This window comes from Lissotriton vulgaris, chromosome 1_1, assembly GCF_964263255.1.
Source record: "Lissotriton vulgaris chromosome 1_1, aLisVul1.2, whole genome shotgun sequence".
Lineage (NCBI taxonomy): Eukaryota > Metazoa > Chordata > Amphibia > Caudata > Salamandridae > Lissotriton > Lissotriton vulgaris.
This window is the reverse complement of record NC_141685.1, coordinates 1,192,712,310-1,192,738,550: the sequence shown is the minus strand read 5'-3', so window position 1 is coordinate 1,192,738,550 and position 26,241 is coordinate 1,192,712,310. Positions and strand designations below refer to the sequence as shown.

The window sequence follows — 26,241 nt, the reverse complement described above, 5'->3', positions numbered from 1 at the left end:
CTGTGGATGAGGGGGCGTGGCTTGGAGGCCGATGGAGTTGGCTGCGTGAGCGCTGAGCTCCGCTTCCATCCCCACATAATCCTGATTTAAATCAGCTCTCTGGAGTGCCCCATACTACAGAGTGTTAAGGGAGGAGTGCGGACCTGCCCCGGCGCCTGCCCGACGATGGACAGGCCCCACAGGCTGCGAGTTTTGGACAGTTTTCTGGCCTGAGAGTGCTGACCGTGACGGAGCCCAAGATGGCGGCGATGCGGCTGAAGGAAGATCGCGTCTGCCCCTGAGGCCGCAAAGAACGGCCCGTTGGAAGAGTGGAGTGCAGCAGGGTCCAGCGCGCTTGTGCACGGGAGACTGGCTGGCGGGCTGCCCGTCGTGGAGCGCATAGGGATTGCGACCTGAGACGCCCGGCATCGCTAGCGCAGGGTGCGAGTCCGGACCGCAGACAGTGACGGGCGAGCGGGGAAAGTGGGAAGCCTGCGGCCCCTGCCCCCGAGGACGGTGCCATTGACGCAGCGAGATGTGCAGAGAGGAGTAGCTGCTGGGTGGCATACGGCAGTGCGGCGGAGACCTCAGACCTGCTGTGCCAAGTGAGGCGAGGCCTAACCCGTGTTGTGGAGCTCATTGGGATCCTGGGTTGAAGTGCCAGGCATCGCGGGCGCAGACCTCTGAAAGAGGCGGGCCGGCAGAGACAGCGCGAGACCGGCGGCCTTGGTCCCTGGAGGTGGCACCATTGAAGCTGCGGGAAGAACAGCGGAGAGCGGCTGCTGGGCACTACAAGGTGGACCGGATGCGACCTCAATCCTGCCGCAGTGAGTGGGGGGCAGCCTGAACTGTGGCCCCAGGCCGCGGAGGCGGTCGCGGGGCTGTGGAGATGGCTGCGGCCTGCAAGCTGCGATGGGGGTAGGGAGAAAGAGCCGGCAGATGGAGGGGACCCCAGCTGCAGGGACCGCTGGAACCGTTGAGCGGGACCGGTGCTATGGGGTGGGGAGCACCCCCTGTATTGGGGGGACACGCGCCTAGCCCCTGCAGCCACACACTCCATTGGGGAAGAGCGCGAAGGGCAAGAGCGAGGAGCAACCGACGAGAGGCGAGTGCCCGGATTTGAGTACTGGCGCAGCTCTGGGTGGACAGGATCGGATGAGGCTCCGGGTTGCCCGAGAGAGGGGCTGCAGATACAAAATTTTCCCCCGTGGTAGCGACAAAGGACAGGGGAAGCGAACCATGAGTGGGCATGTATGGAGGAGCATGCAGAGTGGGGTGCTGAAGACAGCAGAGAAGTAGAATATTAGCCGCCTGCGGAGATCGGACTCGTAGCTCCCTTGCGCTGGAAGCGGCTCGTTTGTAGATCTGTAATATATGCTGATTGAGACTGGGGAGCGTTGGGCCCAGATCTGGTTGGGATCTCTAGCCAGTACTGTCAACGGAGACGGACATCTGGTGTATTGGGACATTTGTGAAGGTGAGGGGAGTTCTCCCGGCGAGCAGGACTTCTGAACTGGTTCGTGAAGGCCTGGGCCATTGATAGTCCCCCGGGGAATCGGGACGCCGTGTCAAGCCCGCTCGCATCTAATCACGCTCCGGAGGCCCAGGACATGGGGAAACCAAAGGGGAAGCTGGGAGCGGGAAACCAACCACCGGATAGTGAAACGAGGTCCCAGGCTGAACTAGATAAAGCGGGCGCATCTCAAGATCCTGGCATACAGCAGCAGTTTGACAAGATACTCGCGGCAATAGCAGATTCACGCACGGCCCTGCAACAGGGCATTAAACAGGTGGCGACGGGGCTGGGGCTCCTGAGAGCGGACCACTCTAAGCTGGTGGACAGAGTGAAGCAAGTGGAGGTTACATTGTAGGAGGTAGCGCCGGCCCACATTGTGTTGGACAACAAAATAACAAACGCACTGGAATGTATACAAGCATTGGAGAAAAGGGCGGAGGATGCGGAAAGTCGGAACAGAAGAAATAACATCAGAGTGGTGGGCCTGCCTGAAAAAGTGGAGGGGGCGGACATGGTTCGGTACCTGGAACATTGGCTGACCACAGTAGTGGCAGTGGAGTGGTTGTCTCCCTTCTATACACTGGAACGTGCGCATTGAGTACCGGCTAGACCGCCGCAACCGGGGCGTCCCCCCAGCCCGGTGGTGGCTAGGCTCCTGCATTATAAGGATAGGGATCTATTGCTCCAGAAAGTGCGAACAGATAGGCTTTATCAAGTTGATAATCGCATAGTGACGATATTTCCGAATTATACGTTGGAAATCCAGCGCCCACGCGCATCCTTCCTGACAATTAATAAAGAACTGCGGCCGAAAGCCTTCAGTACGCGCTGCTATTCCCAGCGAAATTGAAAATAATGATGGACGGTGGAACGCATTTCCATGACACCCCGGAAGACGCATGTGTGTTGCTGGAAACTTATAGAGATGGGGCAGACCACATGGAGCGGCACCTTCGGGAGTCCCGTGGGGGCCTCCACCAACGTCAGTCACAGCGGCCTCGACGCAAGTGACAGGACAGACAGAAGCCATCGCAGGCCCAAACTGAGCTGGAGAGACAAGAAGTGCTGGACGCAGTGATGGCATTGTCAGGTGAACAGGTGCTGCAGTCACCTGGGAGTACAGACTCAGAGAAGGACAAAGCGCAGTCGGATGCAGAGGCTTCGGAAGCGGAGAGTGTTACAATGCCGCAGGTTACCCTGGCAACGGCGGATGGACTCCTGGATGAATGATGGTCTACTTTACAGTACATGGTGGAGAGAGTTGTGGGTCGGATAAAGGAGACTTGCTGGTAGACCCTGTGTCAGTTATGGAGGGCTGTTGGGAGGAGGGCCTGTGGAGTTTCTTAAGAATTTTTATTGGGGTAGGATCAACTCTATAATCAATAACCTAAGGATGTATCGTAAGGTACAAAGGGTCTGAGGAGTTAGCTGTGACTGTTTGGGGGAGGGAGGCGAAGTTACTATTTGGAAGCAAGTGGTCACCCGTTGGAGCTGCCCCCCCCCCCCCCCCCCAGCCCATAAGGCATGCCTGCAGTGACTACTGATAGGCTTAGGTGCGTGTTGCGAGTTGGGATGGTTTGGATGGGGACTAGCAGTTCTGTTCTAGGTCCTGTTCTGGGGGGGAGGGGAGAGGGGAGAGGGGGTTCGGGGAAGGGCTGGGGTGTGAGGTTTACCGGTGTGTTCAGGTTTATGTAAAGAGGGGAGGATCGATCGTGGTATGATGATGGGGGCAGTACCTGATTTGCGTTGTGTCACTTGGAATGTACGGGGACTACACACGATGACAAGGCGCCACAAGGTCCATGCACATTTAGTTAGGAAAGGTATACATGTAGCATTGCTTCAAGAAACACACCTTACTAAAGCGGAAGGACTGGCATTGCAGCGTAGATGGAGAGGGCAGGTTTTCAGTACCTCATATTCAGCATTTGCGAGGGGGGCACTGGTCTGGATCAGTGCGGGGTTCCCTTCCAGGTGTCTAGGCAAACAATAGACTCTGAGGGTAGATTTGTGGCGGTTGAGGGGCGTTTGTATGGCAGGGATGTAGCGTTCTGTAGTATTTACGCACCGACTGTGGATCAGGCGCGCTTCCTGAATCGGATGTCTGGCGCATTGGCGCATTATCTGACAGGCCCGATAGTGCTGGGGGGAGTCTTTAACTCAATAGTGGATCCCTCTTGAGATAGGTCGCACCCTCCCTTGCCGGATTCCCCGGTACACAGGCTATCCAAATATAGGTTGGATTGGCAGACCAGATGGAACCTGGTGGATGTGTGGAGGTCGCACCATCTGCAGGACAGGGATTACTTCTATTTTTCAGCGCTGCACGAACTTCGTGTTTGGCTGGACTCGATATTATGCTCAAAGACGGTAGTGTCCACCATAAATCACTCCGAGTACCTTACTGGGACACTATCTGACAACAACCCGTTGTTGGTCACAATGCATTGACGAGGGAGAGGTCTGACATCCCAACTTGGAGACTGCGCCCGAAACATTAGAGGACCCAGTGTTCCAGAGGAAGGTGGGAGAGGGGATAGTGCACTACTTTACTGAAAATGCAGGCACAGCTGCTACCAGAGCAATGGAGTGGGATGAATTTAAAGTGGTGGTAAGGGGACTCTGTAATAGTAAATATGCTGGAGTGCGGAGGGTCTCGTTGTAGGAGGTGGGCAGAGCAGAACTTAGATTAAGGTTGGCAGAACAGGCAAGACCTGAGCAGCCGGATGTGCAAACAGAAATGGAGGAAGCTAAGGAAGCAGTGGGCACGGAAGTAGAAAGATTGCGCTATTTTGACTATAGGAGTTATGTTGAGGAGACCCATGTGGAGGGGGATAAAGTGGTTACGAGAAAATAAATAAAAATAAATTCGATTCTGTGGATGCATCCACCAGAGGATGGATTTCTTCGCAATGGGGATAGTAGAATCCGATCATTCCACTGACCTGAGGACTGATTCCATTTGTCTTCCAGGTCCTGCTGAAGTGGCCTCATCCTCAACCTGGCATTGGGTATGAGGAAAATGCAGGAGGCTATGTAGCCCAGCAGAGAAGCCACTTGTCTCACTGATGGTTGAGGAGCTTGAAGAATGATGTTGCCTTTGACTTTCATTGATGACTGTCTTTCCGCTGAAGGAAACACTTTTTTGTCCAGATTGACATGAAGCCCCATGCGTGGAAGTAGGTTCAGACACATAAGAAGGTGTTCTTGTACCAAACGAGGAGGTTATTCTTTTAGCAGCCAATCATCCAGGTATAAATAGACGCGTAGGCCTTGGCGATATAAGAAGGCCGCTACTACTGCCATGCATTTCGTGAATACCCTTGGAGCTGACTTGAGGCTGAAGGGTAAGACCTTGAACTGGTAATGATCCTTCCCTACTGTGAAACGTAGGAACTTGCGATGCTGTGCTGTGATTGGGATGTGGAAATATGCATCCTGAAGGTCCACTGAGCACATCCAATCGCCTCTTTTTAAGTATGGAAAAATTTGATGGAGAGATAGCATCAGAAATGTTTCTTTTTTTATGCATTTGTTCAGGAACAGCAGATCTAAAATGGGTCTGAACTTGTTCGGATGGTCTTTTTTCCGGACAAGGAAGTATCTGGATTAGATTCTTTTCCCTCTCTGCATTGGTGTGACCTTTTCAATTGCTTGTTTTTTAGAAGGGTCGACACTTCCTGACGCAGGAGGTCCAAATGATGTTGTCTGGATTTTACCGGAGTTGAGTCTTTTGGAGCCGTGCAAAAATGTAGCGCGTATCCATTGTCTAGTATATTTCGCACCCATTGATCTTTTGTTATCCTGCGCCACTCTTGAGCGTAGTGTGTTATACTTCCTCCCACTGGAGTGCGCAACAGAGCTGGAGGAAGCATTGACTCATTGCTTTCCCCCGGTCTAGGATGTGGAGGAGGATTGCTGCTGGAGTCCTCCTCTCCCCCTGGAGGAACGTCGGCCTTGATATTGGGATTTTCCCTGCTTGTTTTGGGACCAATGAGGGGTTTGAACCCTCTGCTGGTTACCTTTGCGATTGTACGGCCTGTAACGCTGCTTGAATTATTTCTTTTTCTCAAGGCCCACTGCCTTCAAAGTGTCCAATTCAGTCTTCATTCTTCCCATCTCTTCGTCTGTATGGGACCCAAACAGAGAGGTCTCAATTTTCCGAGAACGGAAGATTGAGAATTCACTGTTGTGTATCAGGCGTCAATGCAGTGAGGCATAACTAAGAGGATCGGCATGCGCAAACGCCATCCACATAGGAATGAGCCGCCAGAGATACTCCATCAGCTGCCGTGCTTATAACTTGGTTGGAAACCAGAGCACCTTCTTGGATAATTTCTGAGAAGTCCTGCTGGTCTTCCTTCGGCAGCTTCTCTTTAAAACGATCTAAAGAGTCCCACAGGGATCTGTCATATCACCCAAACAGGGCTGCAGTGTTGGAAACCTGCAGAGTGTAAACAGCTGAGCCACAGGCCTTCCTCCCCCAAGAGTCTTGGGCTTTACTGTCCTCAGGTGGAACAGAGGAAGAAGATGCTACTGAATGCGTTTTCTTCGCTGCTGCTATTATAACGGAGTCAGGGGAGGATCCGATCTCAGAAAGAGAGGATCCGATGCCGCAGTCTTGTACTTCTTTAAGGTCCGTGCAGGGGCAGCTTTTGGTGAAGCCGGAGTTAGAAACACCTCCATCACAGGTTCAATAACTCCGGTACCAAGGGGAGCAACGGTCTTGACACCGATCTTTGATGTAGTGTTTCAAAGATAATGGAAGTGGTCGTTTGAGTAGTGGCCATGGTAATACCTAACGTATGTGCCCCTCTGGTCAACACATCATGGAAAGTGTTCACGTCGTCAATGGGTGACACTCTGCTAGGTGGACTATCCGTGAGGGTGGGAGAGTAATCCCTCTTAGATGAATGTGTTGATGATGACGACCAAGATGGTGTGCATCGTCTTTTACGATGGCCATGCGCAGACCTACGATCAGGAGATCTGCCCCGGTGCTCTCTGGTGTGTGCGTTAGGTAACTTGTCCACTTCCTGCCGATCGCCGCCTGGTTGACTACGGTAGAGGTATCGACGTACCTGTGATCCATGACAACGACCGGTCTCTCGACGGCGGCCCGTCAATGGTTTTTCATCATAGTTTTCGACGCTGAAGAAGGGATTTGGCACGCCGAGCCCAACGCCGATGGAGAGCACACAGGAATCTTACTTGTGGATGCTCTCTCCTTCTTCTCCTTCAGCGTTGACCTGCCTCTGGATAAAGATCTTCTTCTCTCTGCCAGTCCATATAGGCGAATCCTCTCTCTGTCCTTCAAAGTTCTTTTGGACAGGGACTGGCAATGTTGGCAGGCGTGAGGACCATGATCAGAAGGCAAACATAAAATACAGACTGAGTGAGAGTCTGTTTTTGCCTTCTTTTTGCTACAGGAGGGGCAAGGATTGAAAAGGGAAGGCATTTCTGAGTAAAATTCAATGCCCAAACCCTTCAAAAAAAGTTACAAAATACTTCAACACTGAAAAAATGTCAAGTACAAAGTTTTCACCTCAAAATGTGAAGTAATTTCTGACAAACCCCCCTCCCCCCCCCAAAAAAAGAGTGTAGAGACCAGGGTCCAGTCAGAAGGAGCCGGAAATAACAACTGACCTAACTGAAACCCCTGAGGCATGATGGGAGATAGGGATCATGGCTGCCTTAAAGGCACGGTACCAGTTTTCTGTTACTGTTTATGTGAGTTAGCTTTTCAGCTTTCTACTCTATGGTTTCTTCTACAATGCAGCCTATGTGCTGACAATGCTTTCACTTTCCTTGCAGGATTACCTTTTCTACTGTATAATAAAGCAGTTTTCAAAGGTTTTCTTTCTCCCTGCTTTATTGGAATGTTTTATGTGCAAAGACTTCTCTTGCAGCATTGTTCAGCTTTTCCAGAGAGGACTGCATTGTATGTGTTTATATATGTATATATATGTATATGTAGAGCTACATATATATGATATATGTTTTCCGGGGTCCCGCACATGAGCGGGAATATTCATTTGCTTATGACTATTGATGAGGATCCCCTGGAAGAGAATGCCTTGTTTCTCAGGGTTGACCAATCCTCCTGTGCCTGCAATGCTAACCCAGGGACATTACCTAGGACTACAGTATAGAGAGTGGCTTCCGGGGGTAGATATAAAAAATTAAAAGCATGCCGAGCACCTGCAAGACATTGTGGAGGAGAGAGTGTGTGAGTTTCTCTCGCAACATGCTGAGAACCCGGTAAGCTAGTGCCTCCCCGTATCAAGGAGACATGATAACTATCACTAGGGGCTAGTTCGGTGGGATTCGGTGCGTTGATTACAGACCCTCTGTTATGCAAACCCACCCCACCCACCTGGGAAGAAATGCCCCCACCGCCCTACTGTGCGTTGGAATTGCTCAAGATACTATGCAATAAACCCTGCTCCATTTTGTTGAGTCTATCTTCTATCAGAAACAATTATTCAACACGGAGTCAGTTAAATTTGAGATTCCCTGCACTATCCGTGTATAGAGTATTTCCTCGTTAAATATAGGTTCGACTATCAACGGCACATCCGGGTAGGCTATCACTAGTGGTAGCCGATGTGGTTTGACAGCACTCGCCACACCCCCTAGAGGCTACCTTCCGTTTGACTCCCCCTGATGGTTGGGGGATGGTCTTCGATGGACCCCGGGCTTTCCTTTTCTTCGAGGGTGGTTCCCCTTTTTCAACCTGAATTGCTTTCTTGCCCCTAGTTATAACCATTGTTGTGCCTGAATAGGAATCTGGACTAGATGGAGTAGATGGTGATGGGGCGATAAAACCGAGACTATACTGACTTAGGGACGAGGAAGGTATGACAGAGGGTGTATCTATTTGTGTTAGAACTGTGGGGGGAGCCAAACTACCATTGATATGGGGCAATTGAGGTTCTAAAGATAGCCTGCGCTCACTTAGTTGAATCTGGTGAATCAGCGCAGATTCTGCCCTAGTCAAAAAGACACAAGGGCTCCCACCCTCCCTCCTACTCCTGCCTTATGTTTGCTCAATGGTCCAGCCCCCACAGGAGGCATAGTAGCGAAGCAAAGAGATTAAACAGTAGCATGCAATTAAAAAGTCAGATGTACATAGGGTGGCCCAGCCCAGCTTCTTCCAGCCTCGGATGGGCTCAGACGGGCCCGCCCTTCGTCCGGGCTTCGTTCGGGCTGCGTCCCGCGCCGTGGGTTAGAGGCAGTGCTTAAATGAGCATTTTGACTTCATCGCCTCCCCCTCGTTAGCAGCAGCAGGATGGAGCACTGTGCACCCTGGGCATTGTAGTCCTTTGGTAGGGGCACAAGCGAAGAAATCCCTGGGACCACGATCCCACCAGGGGAACTCAGGAGTACAAGGTGAGCTGGAGCAGCCGCGGGACAAGAATGCGAGAAGACACACCTGCGCCGTGGGACAGAGGCAGCGCTTAAATGCACTTGTTGACTTCAGCGCCTCCCCCTCATTAGCAGCAGCGGGATGGAGCACTATGCACCCTGGGCGTTGTAGTCCTTTGGCAGGGGCACAAGCGAAGCAATCGCTGGGACCACGATCCCATCAAGGGAACTCAGGAGCACAAGGTGAGCTGGAGCAGCCGCGGGACAAGAATGCGAGAAGACACAAGATATTCCCAATTATATAACAATAAACAAGGGTTTACCCAATTCACCCTCCTATACCTGGGTATAGAACACTATCAAATGCAAAAAAGATAGGTACGGAGGAATTAATATCTCATTTTTATGTTATCATAGGGAACCCTCAATTACCCTATCATCAGTGTACAATCCTATATAAATATATTGTCCAAATGACTTCAAAGCACACATATGCTGTGGGACTGATCTTTGAACATAAATCATTACAACCTTCAAAAGCACAAGGACATACCCAAATACCTATATGTGAAACATAAACAACACATCAAACAATTATAAACGGAACTCTACATTGCCAATACCCCAAAAACATTTGTATAACTAGTGTTTACACATTTATTCTGGGTGATACAATCAGAGGTAGTCTTTTGAGCAGAAAGGGAAAGACACCTCTTTACCCTTTACTCTATTGTGCTACAAACAGTTTACATCCCACTTTTTCTTTTAATAGGGACTCCTCAAGAAATGACACATTCCCGAATAGTCATAAGGAAACACTAAGCAAAGGTGGGACAGGAAAAAGACAGAGGTTTAGAAAGTCTCCAAGATGTTGAAAAAATAAATAATTGCAGATTTTCAGAAATAACCATTCAATCACACATTAGAAATGCCAAGAGCAACAAGAAGAATAAGGTTAGAAGTTAAGACACAGGTCTCTTACAACTCTAATAAACAAGGCAAAGAGGGGGTGTAAATGACAGAAACAAAAAGACAAGGGGGTCACAATCCTGACAGTAAAATAGAGCAAAAAGTGTTGTGAAACACTGGTCTTAACTCACAATGCATATCTAAACTCTAAGAGAAACAGGAATTAGAAAGAATAACTCACAAGATTAGTGCCACTGCAGCCGAGGAGACACCAGCTACTGTGCCATGCCATGAGCTGATAACCTCTTAAATGCGGATTTGTAATGCAGTCACACAGAAGTATACTAAAATGCGATGGGTGGAATGCTTGATTTAATCTCTCCACTGGTAACTATTCGGGCCTCCGAAATCCCAGTCCTTCCTTATTTTGCATACCATGCCACCTCAGTTTGGAACCAGCCATATGTAAATCAGTCATGACACTGCTCCATTGGAAACAGTCCAGCCTGAACTGCCAGGCCATTTCCTCCTTGAACTGGCACACAAGCAACCCAAGACCAGTTTTGCCTACATTAGGGCTCATCAGTCGGACTTAGCTTGGTTCAAGTGGCACAGTGTGCAGGGCTCCCATGTTGGACATACCCGGCCCACTTAGAGTATCACACCAAAGTATACAAAAAAGTGATGGACTTAATTGTGGAATACATCTCAGCCTTTGGTAATTAATTGGGGTTGAATCCCAGCCCATCAATATTTTGTACACGTGCCACTTCAGGTTGGACCCATCCGTATACAAATCAGTCCTGTCCCAGTTCCAGTGGGAACAGGCTAACTTGAACTGCCAGGCAGTGTCTGCCTAAAGTCTCAGGACATTAGTGAATAGCTGACTGTGAATGAAATCGTACAGAAAGATACAAAGTAAATTCTTTGCCTGGAGGAATCATCTTAAAAATAGAACAGAGTCAGTTTTGGGAAGATAGGAGCTGTAACGAATAGTTTCTTACCTATCGGTGTAGTTTTGCAGCTTGAAGATCTTTCTGGATTCACTATGCTGTGCATATTCCGCGGTCTTGTGGTTGGGTCCGGATTCGTAGTCTTTTTTTTTTTTTTTGTAGCCCAGGTGGGCGTCGGCGTCACACCTCCTCGGGTGCATTTCCGGTGACGTCGGCATGCTTCCTGCGGAAGCTCCCACTCTTGGGCGCCATCTTCGGATTCTTTTTTCCGTGTTTCTTTCGTTTCCGAAGTGATGGCAATGTTCTATTTAGGTGACATTTTTAACCGCTTTGTACTTAAAGTCCTTTCTACTTCTTTTTTTTTTGACCACCTCTTCCCTCTCCAGCCTCATCTTTCTGGCGGAGGTGGGTGGGTTCGCTAGGGAATCCAGAAAGATCTTCAAGCTGCAAAACTACACCGACAGGTAAGAAACTATTCGTTTTGCAGCGTGAATCTTTCTGGATTCACTATGCTGTGCATAGATTTTGTAGCGGTTTCTTATTTCTGTGGCGGCTGGGTGGAAGATGAGCGTTGGTTATTGAATATGTGCTGGAGCACCCTTTGTCCGACTTGTGCCTCCTTGTTCATCTGAATATCCACGCAGTAGTGCTTCGTGAACGTGTGCACCGAAGCCCATGTTGCCGCCAGGCATATGTCTTGTATGGGTGTGTTAGCCAGGAAGGCTATTATAGCACCCTTTTTCCTAGTGGAGTGGGCACGTGCCCCCTCTGCTAGTTCTTGCCCTGCCCTTTTGTGGCAGAGTTGAATTGTTTGTGCGATCCATCGTGCAATAGTGTTTTTTTGGTTACTGCCTTGCCCATGAAACTGTTGGCGAATGACACAAAGAACTATTTTGTTTTCCTGTGTCCCTTTGTCCTCTCAATGTAGTGCATGACCGCCCTTCTGGCGTCTAGGGTGTGCAGAGCTCGCTCTGCGCTAGTGGTTGGTTTTTGGAAAAAACTCGGTATCTGTATGGACTGGTTCATGTGGAATTTGGACACCACCTTTGGCATGAAGTATGGGTCGGTATTCATCACAACCCTATCATTGTGTATTTGTATGTAGGGTTCCTGTAGCATTAGTGCTTGAAGCTCGCTTACTGTGCGTAAGGACGTTATTGCAACCAGGAAAGCTGTTTTCATAGTTAGCATTTTTAGGGAGGCCTTGTGAAGTTGTTCAAAGGGCTCCTTCATGAGTTCCGTTAGGACTATGTTCAAGTTCCATGCCGGTGGCGGCACACGCTTGGGTGGTGCGATCCTTTTCGCTCCTTCCAGGAACCTCTTCACAACCTGTGATGTGAAGAAACTCCTGCCCATCTCACCCCTTGTGTAGGCGACTATCGCTGCCAAGTGAACTCTCAAGGAGGACGAGCTGAGGTTCTTTTCCAGTAAGTGCGTCAGGTATTTTAGCACTGTGGAGTCCTTCTTCATTTTATTGTGAAGCCTTTCTTTCCTGCACCACATCGTGAATCTTTTCCATTTTGCAACATAGCACTTCCGTGTGCTGGGCCTTCGTGTCTCCTGAAGGACCCTGAGGGTGCTTTCTGGCAGTCTCAAATGTGCGAACTCTATGTCCTCAGGAGCCATGCCACTAGGCTCAGGCTCTCTGGCTCTGGGTGCAGTACCTCTCCGTTGTGCATGGAGAGCAGGTCTTTTCTCCTGCTGAATCTGTGGGGTGCACTCTGTGTCATCTCCATGATCTGCGAGTACCATGTCTGCCTGGCCCACTGTGGCGCGACCAGTATCAGGGTCATGTTGCTCGCTCTGCACTTGCTCAGTACTCTGTGCATCAGTGGTATCGGGGGAAAAGCGTAAGCAAATGTCCCGGACCAATCTATCCATAGGGCATTCCCCAGGGACCCCTCTTCGGGTTGTCTGGATGTGAAGTTTTGGCATTTTGCATTCTGGCGTGTTGCAAACAGGTCCACTGATGGCGTTCCCCACCTGTTGAACAACCACCTTGTCTCCTGAGCATTGAGCTCCCACTCGTGGGATGCCGATGTCTGTCTGCTGAGCTAGTCTGCTTGAATGGTCTCCTTCCCTGGTAGGTGTATGGCTAGCAGGTCTATCCTGAGGGGGATGGCCCATCTCCATATCTCCTGCGCCAGCGTTGAAAGCGTGGTTGACTGTGTTCCACCCTGCTTGTTGATGTAGAACATCGCTGTGGTGCTGTCTGTCTGTAGTAACACCTTGTGCTTGTACAGTCTTGTTTGGAAGGCTTTCAGTGCAAGGAAGATTGTCTTCAATTCTAGGTAATTGATGTGCTTTGTCGCATCTGTTGGTGTCCACAGTCCCCTCACTTTGAGTTCCTCCATGTGAGTAAGCATGGGCGAATTTTGCGAATCTGGCGTTCGCGAATTTTTACGAATTTGCGAACTCGCAATCCGCAAAATCAGCGAATTCTCGCGAATTTGCTGATTTTTTTTTGTGTTCGCAAGGATTTCTGCCAGTTCGCAAGGATTTCTGACAGTTCGCGAGGGTTTTGTACCAGTTCGCGATTGCGAACTTACATGTCGGCTCGCAACGGTCACGATTATGTTGTTTCTACGTCTGGTTCATCATCACAGGTTCCCAGCACCCTCTGTTTCACCCCTGCCACCCTCTGTTTCTCCCATGCCACCCTCTGGTACATCAATGCCACCCTCTGGTTCATCATCACTGTAGATTATGGGGGGGAAAAGCAAGCACACCTGCCTGCTTCAACTGACATGAATTAATTTGGGGTTGATTTATTAATGTGTCACTGTTTTAAAATTCCAGTCTGGCACCTGCTTCCTTATCTGTAATTTGCTTTCTATTGCAGTGCAATTTTTTTTTCCAGGACCTTTGTGGCCTACTTGTAGCTATTCTATGAGCCTGCTGTGAGGGTCAGAGCAGGGTCATACAATTGTTGCAACTAGCAACTGAACTCTGGAGGGGCCCTTGTCAGGAAGCACTACAGGGAATGGTTACTAATGATGAGTTTGAACTTTTGAACCTGCTTTCACTTTTGCAAAACTCGTTTTTCTGCAGAACAGCATTACAGCAACTGTAATGCCCCAAACAAGCTTATATGAGAAAGTTGATTTCTAATCCAAAAGTTATCCAAAGAAAATCAAAAGGCCTCAAATCCAAAAAAGTGCAGGCAAATGTCAACCTGAGGAGTTATTCTGATAAAAATCATCATTTTCAGAAGGTCTATGCTGCTTGCTCGTAGATTTCTTGTGCAGAATTGCAATTTTTGTAATTTCGCGAGTGCGAGATTGTTGCTGCCCGCCGCACCTACATGTTCGCAATTGCGAACTTACACCGCACGGCGCAAAATTGTATCACCAAGAAAAAAAAAATCCGCTGCGTGCGAATTTGCAGATTTTCGGTAAATTCGCGAGCGTTCGCGGATTGCAAATTTACCGAAAATCCGCAAAATCCGCGAGCGGAACGGATTTTCCACCCATGCTTACATGTGAGCGCCCCATCCCTTCAGGGATGCGTCTGTGGTGATGGTCACTGTTGGTATTGGGGGCGTTAGAGGCTTTCCCCTTGTTATGTTCTCCATGGTCCACCATGTCATCTCCTTCTGCACTGCGTGCGTCACAACCACTAGATCCTCCCAACTGCCTGAAGCCTGTGACCATTGTTCCTGGAGCCATTCTTGCATGGGTCTCATGTGAAGTCGTACATTCGGTACCAGGTGGATGCATGATGCCATCATCCCCAAGATCTTGCTCGCAGTCCTCACTGTCCGAGCTTGTCCCCTCCGGTAGAGGCGAGTTTCCCTCACCAGTGCCCTTGCTCTCTTCTCGCTGGGGAACACCTTGCCCTGTAAGGTGTTGATCTGTGCCCCCAGGAAGATCTTCACATGTTCCGGCTCCATTGACGATTTCTTCCAATGGATGGAGAACCCCAGGTTTATGAGCGTGCTCGTCACTGTATGTGCGTGTTGCTTGCATTTCTGGTACGAGTTTGCTTTCACCAGCCAGTCGTCCAGGTAAGGGTATACGTGTATTCCCTGCCTTCGTAGGTGCGCTGCGACTGCCGCGAGGCACTTTGTGAAGTCCCTCGGTGCTGATTTTAGCCCGAAGGCTAGTGTTGTGAACTGGTAGTGGCTTTCTCCGATCGTGAACCTGAGCATATGCTTGTGCTTTACGTTCATTGGGATGTGCAGGTAGGCGTCCTTGAGGTCTATCGTGACCATGAAGTCTCCGATCCGCAATTGCGGTAGCACCTCTTGCAGGGAGGTCATTTTGAATTTTTGTGTTCTTATGAATTTGTTCAGGAACCTCAGGTCCAGAATGGGTCTCATTGGCTCGTCTACCTTTGGTACCAGGAAGTACGTTGAGTATATTCCCTTGTTTCTTTCCTTGAAGGGAACCCGTTTTATGGCCTGCTTTTGTAGGAGTTCTTTTGCTTCTTCCTGAAGCCGCTCTAGCTGTTTGTTTGCTAGTGGCTTTCTCTTTGGTTTCCTGTTTGTTGGCCTCCCTTCCAACTCTATGCAGTATCCGAATTGGATGATGTTGAGGATCCACTTGTCTGATGTGATTTCTCTCCATTCCTGGAGGTAGAATCTTAATCTTCCACCCACTGGTGTTATGTGGTGGTAGGTGTCCAGTTTGTCTTGACCCCTTTGTACGTGCTGCCCCCTGGGATCTTTTCTGTGGGTGGGCACACGGATCTTTTTGAAGTCATTTAGAGGTGGGCTGCTGGCCCCCTCTTTTATGCTGTCCTCGTCCATTTCCTCTCCCTCTAAAGGACTGGCCTCTTGACTGGTACTGCCAGGACTGCTTCTGCTGACTCGGTTGCGCCTGCGAGTCTGCCTGGTGCGTCTGTTGGAAAGCCTGGTGTGATGTACCTGGCTGGTTTCCACCCCTCCCGCCGGGCCTCCGTGACTGGGTGCCCCTTTTGTTGCCTCTGAACTGCAATGCTCCCATGGATCTTGCAGTTTCATTGTCCTTATTTAGTTGACTGAGTTTTTCATCAACTGTTGTTCCGAACAGCGTCTCGCCGTTGAACGGTGTGTTCAAGATGCTGTGTTGCACCTCTGGTTTGAAGCCCGAAACCCTGAGCCAGGCATGTCTTCTTTCAGTGACACCCATCATCATGAGCCTGCTGGAGGTGTCTGCTCCATCCAGGGCCGTCTTGAGGCAAGAATTTGCCGCATTCTTCCCGTCTTCCACCAGTTTCTCGGCCTTCTGCCTGGCCTCCTGGGGCAGGTCTTTCACCAGCTGTCCCAGCTCCTCCATGATCTGGTACATGTGCCTGTTTATGAGGGCATTGGAATTAGCCGTGCGCCATTGGGTCGCGGCATTCCGTTCGATCCTTCTGCCCACTAGGTCCATCCTTTTGCTCTCCTTATCAGGTGGTGGTCCAGAAGTAGTGGGCACGTTAGCCCTCTTCCTTGCTGTGGCCGTGATGATGGAGTCCGCTGAGACCGTGCCCTGAATGTAGGCTGGGTCCTTTGAGGAATGCTTGTACTTCTTCTCCGTTCTGGGAGTGACTGCCTTGCATGTTGCGGGCTCCCTGAACGCTTCCATTCCCTGAGCCAAGACGCTTTCGAGCATTGGCAGATACTGGCTCCTTGTTTGCGTGGGGAGTAATGTCTCGAGAAGAAAGTCTGCTTTCTGCTTCTCTTCGTCGAGTTTGAGTCTAAAAGCTGCTGCCGCAGACCTTATCACCGAGTTGTCGGCACCGATGTCGTCCGGCGGCGATGGCCTCGAGGGATATGTGTCGACCGCCTCCTCCGGGCTTTCGGTGTCGACATCCAGGTAATCCTCCTCCTGCGGGTCAGAGGTGGCCGACTCGGCGTCCATCCTGCTGTCCTCTTCTTCCCCATAGTTGTAACTCTCGTAGAGGTTCTCGTCGTGTTCCTGGTCGTCGACCATTTCGACGCCCGGGTCATGTTCCTCGACGTTTTCGTCTTCCTCCTCGACCAGCTCCACCACGGGTGGCTTGGTCTTGTGGGGAATTGTGAAGGTTTTCATCTTGGCGTCGAAATCTTTCTTCCGCTGCAAGATGTTTTCCATTTCGGCTTCGAGGCGCCTTCTTTTCTTCTCCATCTCGGCCGCGTGATCCGCGCCGGGTGGTTCGGCCGCTCTCTTCAGCGTTTGGCTTGGCGCCGAGATTTTCGGTGCCGGAGACTTGGACGTCGAACTGGGTTTCAGGTCCTTGGACGGCGTCGGGGCCTTAGGGTCTTTCTCCCTCGGCGTCGATCGGTCCCTTTCGGGGCGATTTTCGATGACTTCTGCTGTTCAACAGCTCTCGGCGCCGGGGACTCCTTCTCAGAGGATCCGCTGGGCCTGTGAGTAGTCGCGGACGCCAGGTGTTTTTGCGTCGGCGCTTTCGGGGCCTTGCCCTCGTTTTTTCGAGACTCAGAGTCTCTCGGGTTCTTGGGGAACGAAGAGTCTCCTACCTTATCAGAAGTCTTCGTGTAATCGGTCTCTACGACCGTGTAGCTGTCGTCTTCAGCGGCAGCGTTGTCCTCTTCCTCTGAAGACATCCCCAGCTCGTACAGCGATGGCGTCGGGGCTTTTCCCTGCAGGGTGGCGTGCGCTACCCTCTGGCTCGCTCTCACACAAAGGGTCTTCCGGGCGAAGGCGGAGCAGGCGTTGCAGTCCTCGCTTCCGTGGTCTACCGGTAGGCAAAGGTTGCAAACCGGGTGTTGGTCCTTCTGCGCGTACTTGTGGTGGCAGTTACGGCAGAACTTGAACGGCGTGTTGTCCATCATCGAGTGTTCAGGGCCTCCCTGGCCACGTGGACGTCGATGATCATCGAATTTCTCAATGATTTCTCCTTCTTCTTCGCTGGTCAGTGATAGGCGAAGTCTTCCGTAGTCTTCTGGTGAATTCCTTCTCCAATTTCAGTCTTTTCCTTGTACTTTCTCCAAAAATGTCTGGAGCCCAACGGGAACGATCCAGACCCGACCGCGGAAAAAATAATCTGAAGATGGTGCCCAAGAGTGGGAGCTTCCGCAGGAAGCATGCCGACGTCACCGGAAATGCACCCGAGGAGGTGTGACGCCGACGCCCACCTGGGCTACAAAAAAAAAAATATAAAGAAAAGACTACGAATCCGGACCCAACCACAAGACCGCGGAATATGCACAGCATAGTGAATCCAGAAAGATTCACGCTGCAAAACTGATAAACCAACTAAGCCAAAGAAATCATATTGATAAATCAACTGCTAACATGTCTTCAATGATCCTTCCATCTGGGATCTCATCACATATGGCTTTCACTGTATTACTAGAAAGACGATCAATGACATGAAATGATGATTGGATAGTATATGGCTAAATTTGTTTATAAATATAAATTTGTGAGTATATGTTCAAGCCAATTCCCTTCCTTAATTCATCAGATTAATTGGCTTTAAATTGAATTATTAACTCTGGCTGCATTTGGCCTAAACAGCTGCAATTATTCTAGATAAAACATGTAAACTAGAGGCGCCTGATAACCCAACGTTGAATTAAAAAGCAAATAGGCATATTCGTTGGTTCCCTACCTTCAATTCATTCTCTTTTTGTTGCAGTGAGGCAGTCAGTTCTTGCACCATGACCTCCAGACACTTGATGCGCTTGTCCTGCTGATTTTCCTTCTCGGATGACAACTGCTGAATTTGAGCATCTTTGGAATCTAACACCTGTGCCAGCTGCTGCAGCATTCTGTGCAAGAGAGGAACCAAAATGTCAAATTACATTGAAAACAAATCCAGCAATGTCAGCAGAGTGGAGCCTTCAATTAGACTTACTTTTCTCTTCCATTGTCTTATCTAGAGACATTTTTTCTTTAATTTTCTCATTACGAGATCAAATTTCTTGGTTTAAATGGTACATTTTCTTTCACTGTAATGATGAGACTTATGCTAAAGATGAAATGAAGCACATTCAGTGACATTTGGTCAAAAATGGCAAGTCTTGTATCAAAATTACCCGCAGCCATTTTTGCCACATTACAAAGACATGCCAAGATTTATTTTGAGAATAAAACATTGTGTCTATTAGTGGGTATTGCATGACTCCTTGTAGTGTGGTGTTGAACGTGAATGGATTTACACCAAACAGGTATTTGGATATTTGGTAGATTTCTTCCACACAAAAGGACCCACAAGCGGGAAACAGCATAACTCTATCCAACGGGTTCTCCTGGTTGCGGAAACTGCCGCAAGCAGAACGCCAAGACCAGAAAAACCACACAAGACTTAATAACCATGTACATTCCATTAATACATTCTACATTCAAAACAATGGGGAAAAACATTTACCACATTATACAACGCCGCCCTTTCAAAAAGAACCAAAACTAACCAAAAAAAGTTTAATAAACTATAAATTCATTACACTTTCTTTGAAAAACTCTCGTCTATTTAGGATCCACAGTCTGGACAAGTTGAAAAAAGGAGAACTCTCACCTTTTATTATTATTTGTATTTTCCACTAAATAGTCATTAACCTCTTCTTGAACTGACAATGGTAAAAAAATCCATGGAAGATGAATCTAAATCTGCAGTCTTGTTCCAACTGGGTTAAAACAACACTCTTGCATATATGTTTTCTATCCTCTTGCATGTTTTTTTGTACAGAATTATTTCCAACACCAACTGCACCGAAATCAAAACCTGGTGCTTCTACTAGTTCTGGACTATGTTTGTGATTGGAAATGATCTGAGCCTGAACGTCATTCACTTGAAACACATTCCTTTTGTTACACCAACCTTTGCCTATCAATAAAACGTAAGAGTTGCTAGCCTTAATAACCTTCACAGGTTCTGAGAATTTAGACAGTCCTTTCTTGTCTTTAGTGGGTGTTTTGTTAGTTACCCAATCTTCCGCATCAGTGGATTTTTTAAATGTTTTTCGGGCTATCAATTTTTGCTTCGTACATCCTTTGTTTCTTCAGTATATTTTTTTTTACTAAATCCTTTGAATTGCAGTTTTCATTACACAAATGTCACACTCTTTCAACAACGCAGGGTGCAAGTTTGTTTTGGGCACTTTTCCCCTCAGTAACACAAAAGGTGCCAACCCAGTAATGCTGTGAGATGTAATGTTATAATTCTGCGCTTTCTGTGTCAAGTATTCATTCATCTTAAAGCTACATGCTATGCAGTTTTCACACTCTCTTTCAATAATCGAGTCACTCTCTCTACCATTCAAAGAAGGACTATGGCGAGCCACCCTCTAATGCTTGATGTTGAAACTATTCACACATTTCTGCATACCTGCTGATAAAAAAAGAGAGTATGACTGTCAGTGACAATCCCTTTCGGTGCACCTTTAATGTAAAACACAGAAGATAAAAATGTTACAACATTCTCTGCGTTCGCATCACTAACAGTGCAGAAATATATAACTTTTTAATGATAATCAATGAACACAAGCATTTACCTAGAAACCGAAGGCAAGATTTTGATTAGCCAAGAAAAGTCCACAGCAAACTTATCCCAAGGAGTCTCTGGAGATGCTGTCTGATTTAAATAAGTGTCTTTAGGCTTCCATTGTTTATTTTTTAATGTACCTTTATTAAAGTTTTGTTCAATAATAGTATTCACATATAGGATATTTTCAATTCAGCATTTTATTGTATACTGTATCAGTTGTCTTAGATATCAATTTTTATATCATAGAATGAGGAATCAACACACAATAACCCCTTTCACCTGCCCCAAACAGCTTTATTGTAGTGAATAGACTACGTTGCACACACACTTCGATTATGTTACATATCAATAAGGCCAATGTTCAAACCCTCCTATTATTGTCAGACTGGGGTATTGCTTGAGTGATCCATTCCAGCTAGCCCACCCCCGCTTCCCGGGTCCTCCTGTCTTCCTATCTCGAGCTGCGAGCTCGAATCTGGGCCCATTAAATCCTGCAACATTACAGCCCCAAGCAAGCAGCACATCTGGTAATTTATCATCTTTCCTTGTTCTGCTCATATGTTTCTCCTCTGCAGTATTCCACTCCCTCAAGTCCCCTTTGCATTTCTCTCTGGTTGGAGCTTTATAACTCATCCATTGAATTGCTATGTGTCCTTTTGCCACAGTTAGTCCCTGCATGGTAACTTGTCTGCTGCACTTTCATTTGGATTCCAGGATAGTCAGCTTAACAGACATCCACTAATCAGCAATGGAATGTCCCAGCCAGTGGCACCTACAACCTTAGGGCTGCACATTTGGGACATTGAGAGACACGTGTTGAATAAATTGCATGCAATCGTCTGAGGGACAGATTAGTCATGAGTATGATGTTATATTGATCTGTTTAAACCTTGCACAGATCTACACCCTACAGACATCTTCATGAATATGGGACCAATCTCTAGGGGGCAAGGGTTCACCGCATAAGGTTTGCCATCTCTCCTCCACTCTGAACTGGGTGACCTGACTGTCTGTGCATAGCGCTCGGTACAGATGATTTTACAATTTAGGTCAGCCTGCCATAGATATCATACTGACTAGTGCGTGAGTAGCATCAGAGGCCTCCTAAAATGCAGGCCACAGTTGTCGTGTTGTGGCTGCAATCTTTGCGTACTGTAGGAATTGTCCAGAACCCAGAGCAATGTCTCCATTGCATTCTGTAGTGCTATAAATCTACCCCCTGGATAAAGATCAGACAGCATCAGACAGCCACCCTTCTGCCACTGCTCCACAGACATCAACTGGGGAAAGGGAGGTACAATCCAAACATCCAGTTCTGGGGTATAAGGTGCCCTTTTTGTTACCGTCTGTACTGATCTTTCCCATAATCTGGCCTTCAGTCGGATCAGATGAGAAAATGAATGTGGAAGGTTCCTACCCTGCTTCAAGAGTGCCCACAGCCGATGTCCCTCATACGTACCTGCTAAAAAGGACCTCTGCCAACTGGGGTCAGTATCTAGCTAAGGTATCTCATACTGGAACTGTTTCCCCAAATAATATAATTCTAGGTCTGGGATCTCCAGTCGCCCTGCTCCCATTCTCTTCTCAGCGTATCAACCACAACCCTGCATCGTTTATCGTTCCACTGAGGCTTCACCAGGAAAGAGTACAGTTCTTTAAACACCCTCCTGGGCAGCTCATAGAACGTCCCCTGTGTTAGGTATAAAAATCTCAGCAACACCACTATTTAAAATGCAATTGAAGTCACCTGCCATTACAATCTCCACCTCAGGAGCAAGTGGAACTTTCCCCAACATTGCACCCAAGAAGTCTCCATCATCAGCATTTGGAGCATATACGTTCAATAAACATAAACAGTGTGCATCAAGTGTACCCTCCACCATCACATATCGGCCCTCAGTATCTAAACATGCCCTTGTAGGCTTAAAAGGGACTACGCAAGCCACCCATATTAATGCACCTCTTGCATAACCAGAACAGGAAGTAGCATACATTTGTCCTCTCCATATTTTCTTAACAAATTCGATACAATCACCCCATGAATGAGTTTCCTGGAGGATTGGAAACGATACCCCATACCTCCGCAGATAAGCATACATTTGATTACGTTTAATATAATTATTCATTTTACAGGCATTCCATGTCATGATTTTATAACGACTCCCTTTGTCTTTCATGTGATATTATTGGTAAAATGTCCAACCAAAAGTGGTAGAATGGATAGCACCCCAGTAGAACTGCATAGACATCACCATTGTTGAAGCCTTCCCTTCTCTTTGAACAAGCAACAGTAAACTCCTAAAAAATGACAAAGCACTCTTAGTAAAACAGTCATGTAAAATTTCCCCCTTCCCTCCCATAGGCAGTAGCCACCCATCACTCCCAGCTCAACAGTAAGCAAGAGGACAGGAACCCCTAAACCAGACACCCACCTAGTCCCTTGTATCTCAACTAGTATTCCAACACCTTCACTAGATTTAGAACCTGACCAGTTCACCGAACCCACAGCCAGTCTCAAGTCCTCAAAGGGGCCTAAGCAATGTGCCCAGGTGTGGCGACTGGACTATCCTGTTCAAATTACCATGATGTAACCGGTGGTCTATCTCTATGATCATTTAACGACAAAAACCATGATGTTTAATAATCAATTCAGTCTTCTTAGACCTTTTCACATTTCTCTCTGATTATACCTGCAGCCCAAGGTGGGCCAAGACTATACCTTACAGTCATGTAGGTTCTCAGTCCACTGGTGTTCCATCTTTCTGCGTTTCCTGTACTAGACATAGCTGTGAAAATTGGTTTTCCGTCAGCACGGGGTGCCCCTCCGCCCATAAAGTACCATCATCACCAACCAATTTGCACCCTGTGGTATGTCTCTCCAGGGTGTGCAACATCCTCACTGGAGACTCCCTATTGCAGGTTAACGGCGGTCTACCCCTCCTCCATTGTTCATTCTTATAACGTGTTGAACCAGTCTCCCAAGGCATCTATCAATCCATTTCCTCCTGTGGATTCTAGTAGAAGTATGCTTTACCATCATATTGCACCCTGAGCCTAACTGGGAACACCAGATTATATTTTTTTTTTGCTCACGTAGCCGTTATGAGGGTCTTGAACTTTTCTAGGGTAGTCTGGGTAAATTTGAATCAGTTTATCTTCACAGGGAGGCAGGCCATGAGCTGAGACATATTATAGGATTGTGTCCCTGTCTCTGTAGTTAAACATTCTTGCTATGAGTGTCCCAACGGGCACTGCTGGGTGGGGGGAGGGGCCCAATGCATGATGAGCTCTCTTGATAGGGAAGAATTTAGAAATGTGGGCAGGGCTAAGTGCATTAACAATCTAATCTTCTAGGAATAATTCAGCGGAGGGTCCTTCAGCCTTCTACGAAAATCCAAGAAATCGAGGTTGGTCTTTAACGATCGCCCTTCGACGTCTTATATGCACTCTTCCATTCGGTTCCCTTTAGCTTGGAGAGTTGCCACAATGTCCTGTGGCGTCTTCACATTCTCTCAGAGCATTACAACTTCCACCTTTGTATTTGTGGCCCTACCATCGATCTTGTGGATACTGAGGCATAAATGCTTAATGTCCAGCGCCATACTCTCCCTATTGGACTCTAGTGCCACATGAGAGCCAGTATAACCTCAAGGATTTCCGTCTTGTCCTGTGCCTGCACACTCCATTCAGGGGCCATTGGGTCTCCTCGCCCCTGTTCTCCAGTCCCAGGGCCAGGAACAGTACATTATACTGTCTTATTAGCCTGTGCACCTCTCTGGAGTTTATCTTTCACCATTGCTGAGTTCAGTCAATATCCCAATAATGAATTTTAGTTGTAGAACACAAAACTCAGGTATCCAGCTTGTAGAGTGTATCCAGAAGTAATTTAATAATTATCCTCCAAACGACATCCTTGGCAGCCAACACGTGTTTCGTCATATGCTATATACTTGCATCCGAGGAGAAAGATATATATTAATTTCTTTTGGACTAAAAATGGCGATATGATGACTGATTATTGGCTATGATGAATTACTGAATATAGAGTATATTGTCGGATACTCGAATTTGCATTGACTACTTCTATTATTATAACATGTGAAAAATTTCTTTTTTCGAGCCCTGATGAAGTCATGGATGTATGTATATAGCATATGACGAAACACGTGTTTTCTGCCAAGGATGTCGTTTGGAGGATAATTATTAAATTACTTCTGGAGCTGGATACCTGAGTTTTGTTCTACAACTAAAATTCATTACATGAACTTTTTTGCTTTGTAAAATGAAGAAAGGATTATGTGAACTACTTCTGCACTTATACATAATTTCTGTGTTACTTGAATTTTTGTAATGTTTAATTTATACTTTTGTAGAGCTCAGGGAGAATTTATTTGCAAAATGATTATATATATGAAGCTCTCTGGGTGTAATCAACAGACCCTGTCACCCAGTCCATGGATGGTAGATCTACATCACAGGTGCTGTCATTCTCTTCTCCCTGGAAAGCTTCCTCTCCAAGTGTGTGAAACCTATCTGTGTAGCCCATATGACCAAAGTATGTGTTCCCAATCAACAGCTGCATTTGCATGATTTGTCTAGGTGCTAGGGCCTGACCAGAACAAAATAACAAGGGGCATTGTTGTTCGACCTTGTTCACAATGTGCAGACTAAATCCAAGGAACGAGCAAGGCGCGAAAACAACAGCATGTTCTAAGTGGAAGTTTCACAGTGGCACAGCAAACAAATGTGTGTAGTAATGTGTGCAAAGCAGGAGACAGGCAGCAGCGTTCTCATGCTAAAATAGGGAAGACGACAATACCCCTATGGGCCTTTTGAGATTGGCTGACCAATTCATTCAGAATCTTCTTCCCCTCAATCAGTGTTACTTAATAAAATTCCAAGTCCATCTTTTGAAGTTAACCAATAGTATAATTTCTATCGAGTGCATAGCTGCGAAGTACCGGTGACCTCTCACGGCTAGTGATGGTGAATAACAAGGAACAGAAGGGGAGGAGCACTGAAGGTGAATGGATAGATAACGACAAAGATAAAGGTCTACATTCCATTTGCTCTCATTCTAGTAACGGTACCAGCTATTATTGCCATCTATATGTATGATGTGCATTATTCGGCTGTGCAGGGTTTCGATAGTAATATGACAGCTACTGATTTGCATGCCCATCACTCTAAAGAATATCTTGAGAGCAAATAAATGCCTCAGATTGTTGGATTTGTCTGAAACTTCCTTCTGTAACACAACACGGGATGCCTTTGTTGTCTTTGAGTTTGGCGCATAATAATTCTTGTTGCATTCTATTTAAAGCAGCCATCGCCTGGTTTTATGGCCTGAAGGGTACTGATGTCAGCATTTATCCCTGATAATTCCGTTAGTGTTTATAAGGCCATAGAAAATGTACATGATGTAGGGATACAGGTGCATAGTTTTGCTGAACGTACATTAAGGGACAACATTTTTTCACTCTTTGGTACATGGTGTTGGACTTTACTGAAGATCATATTGATTATCAACACTACAATACTGGTTGTCTGCCTGTGCATGAATATGCTCCCTGATTGTTGTCAAGCGTGTATTTATCTGTGTATCACCACCATGAGCAGCATTCATGTTTCAAGTGTCATGATTCAGCGAGCCCAAGAGGAAAGGAAATTAACTCATATAAATATTGATTGATTCTGATATTAATGTTGACCAGTTGTTCAAAGGGCAGATTGTGGAAGTAGATATTTTTCTTGAACAACTGATTTGGTTATTTTATAAGTTGTACATCAATCAATCAAACAATTTATATAGCGCGCTACTCACCCAGAGGGTCTCAAGGCGCTGGGGGGAAGGGGTCCGTTACTGCTCGAAAAGCCAGGTCTTGAGTTGCCTCCTGAAGGAGAGATGGTCTTGGGTCAGTCGTAGGTGGATGGGGAGGGAGTTCCATGTCTGGGCCACCAGGAAGGAGAAGGATCTTCCTCCGGTGGTGGTTCTGCGAATGCGTGGTACAGTGGCGACGGCGAGGCTGGTCGATCGCAGCTGGCGGGTGGGCGTGTAGAAGGTGAGGCGGTTGTTGAGGTACTTGGGTCCCAGGTTGTGGAGAGCCTTGTGTGCGTGGG

The 26,241-nt window shown here is 47.6% G+C and overlaps 1 protein-coding gene across 1 annotated transcript in view; it reads right to left on the bottom strand.

Annotated features, from left to right (window-relative positions):
• Positions 1-26,241, bottom strand: part of LOC147748891 (myomegalin-like) — a 1,575,921-nt gene that overhangs the window by 1,227,017 nt on the left and 322,663 nt on the right. Inside the window, exon 5 of the mRNA XM_086928761.1 lies at positions 18,247-18,406. Within this exon, the coding sequence (XP_086784887.1) occupies positions 18,247-18,406 (160 nt within the window). The remainder of the gene's footprint in view (positions 1-18,246; positions 18,407-26,241) is intronic.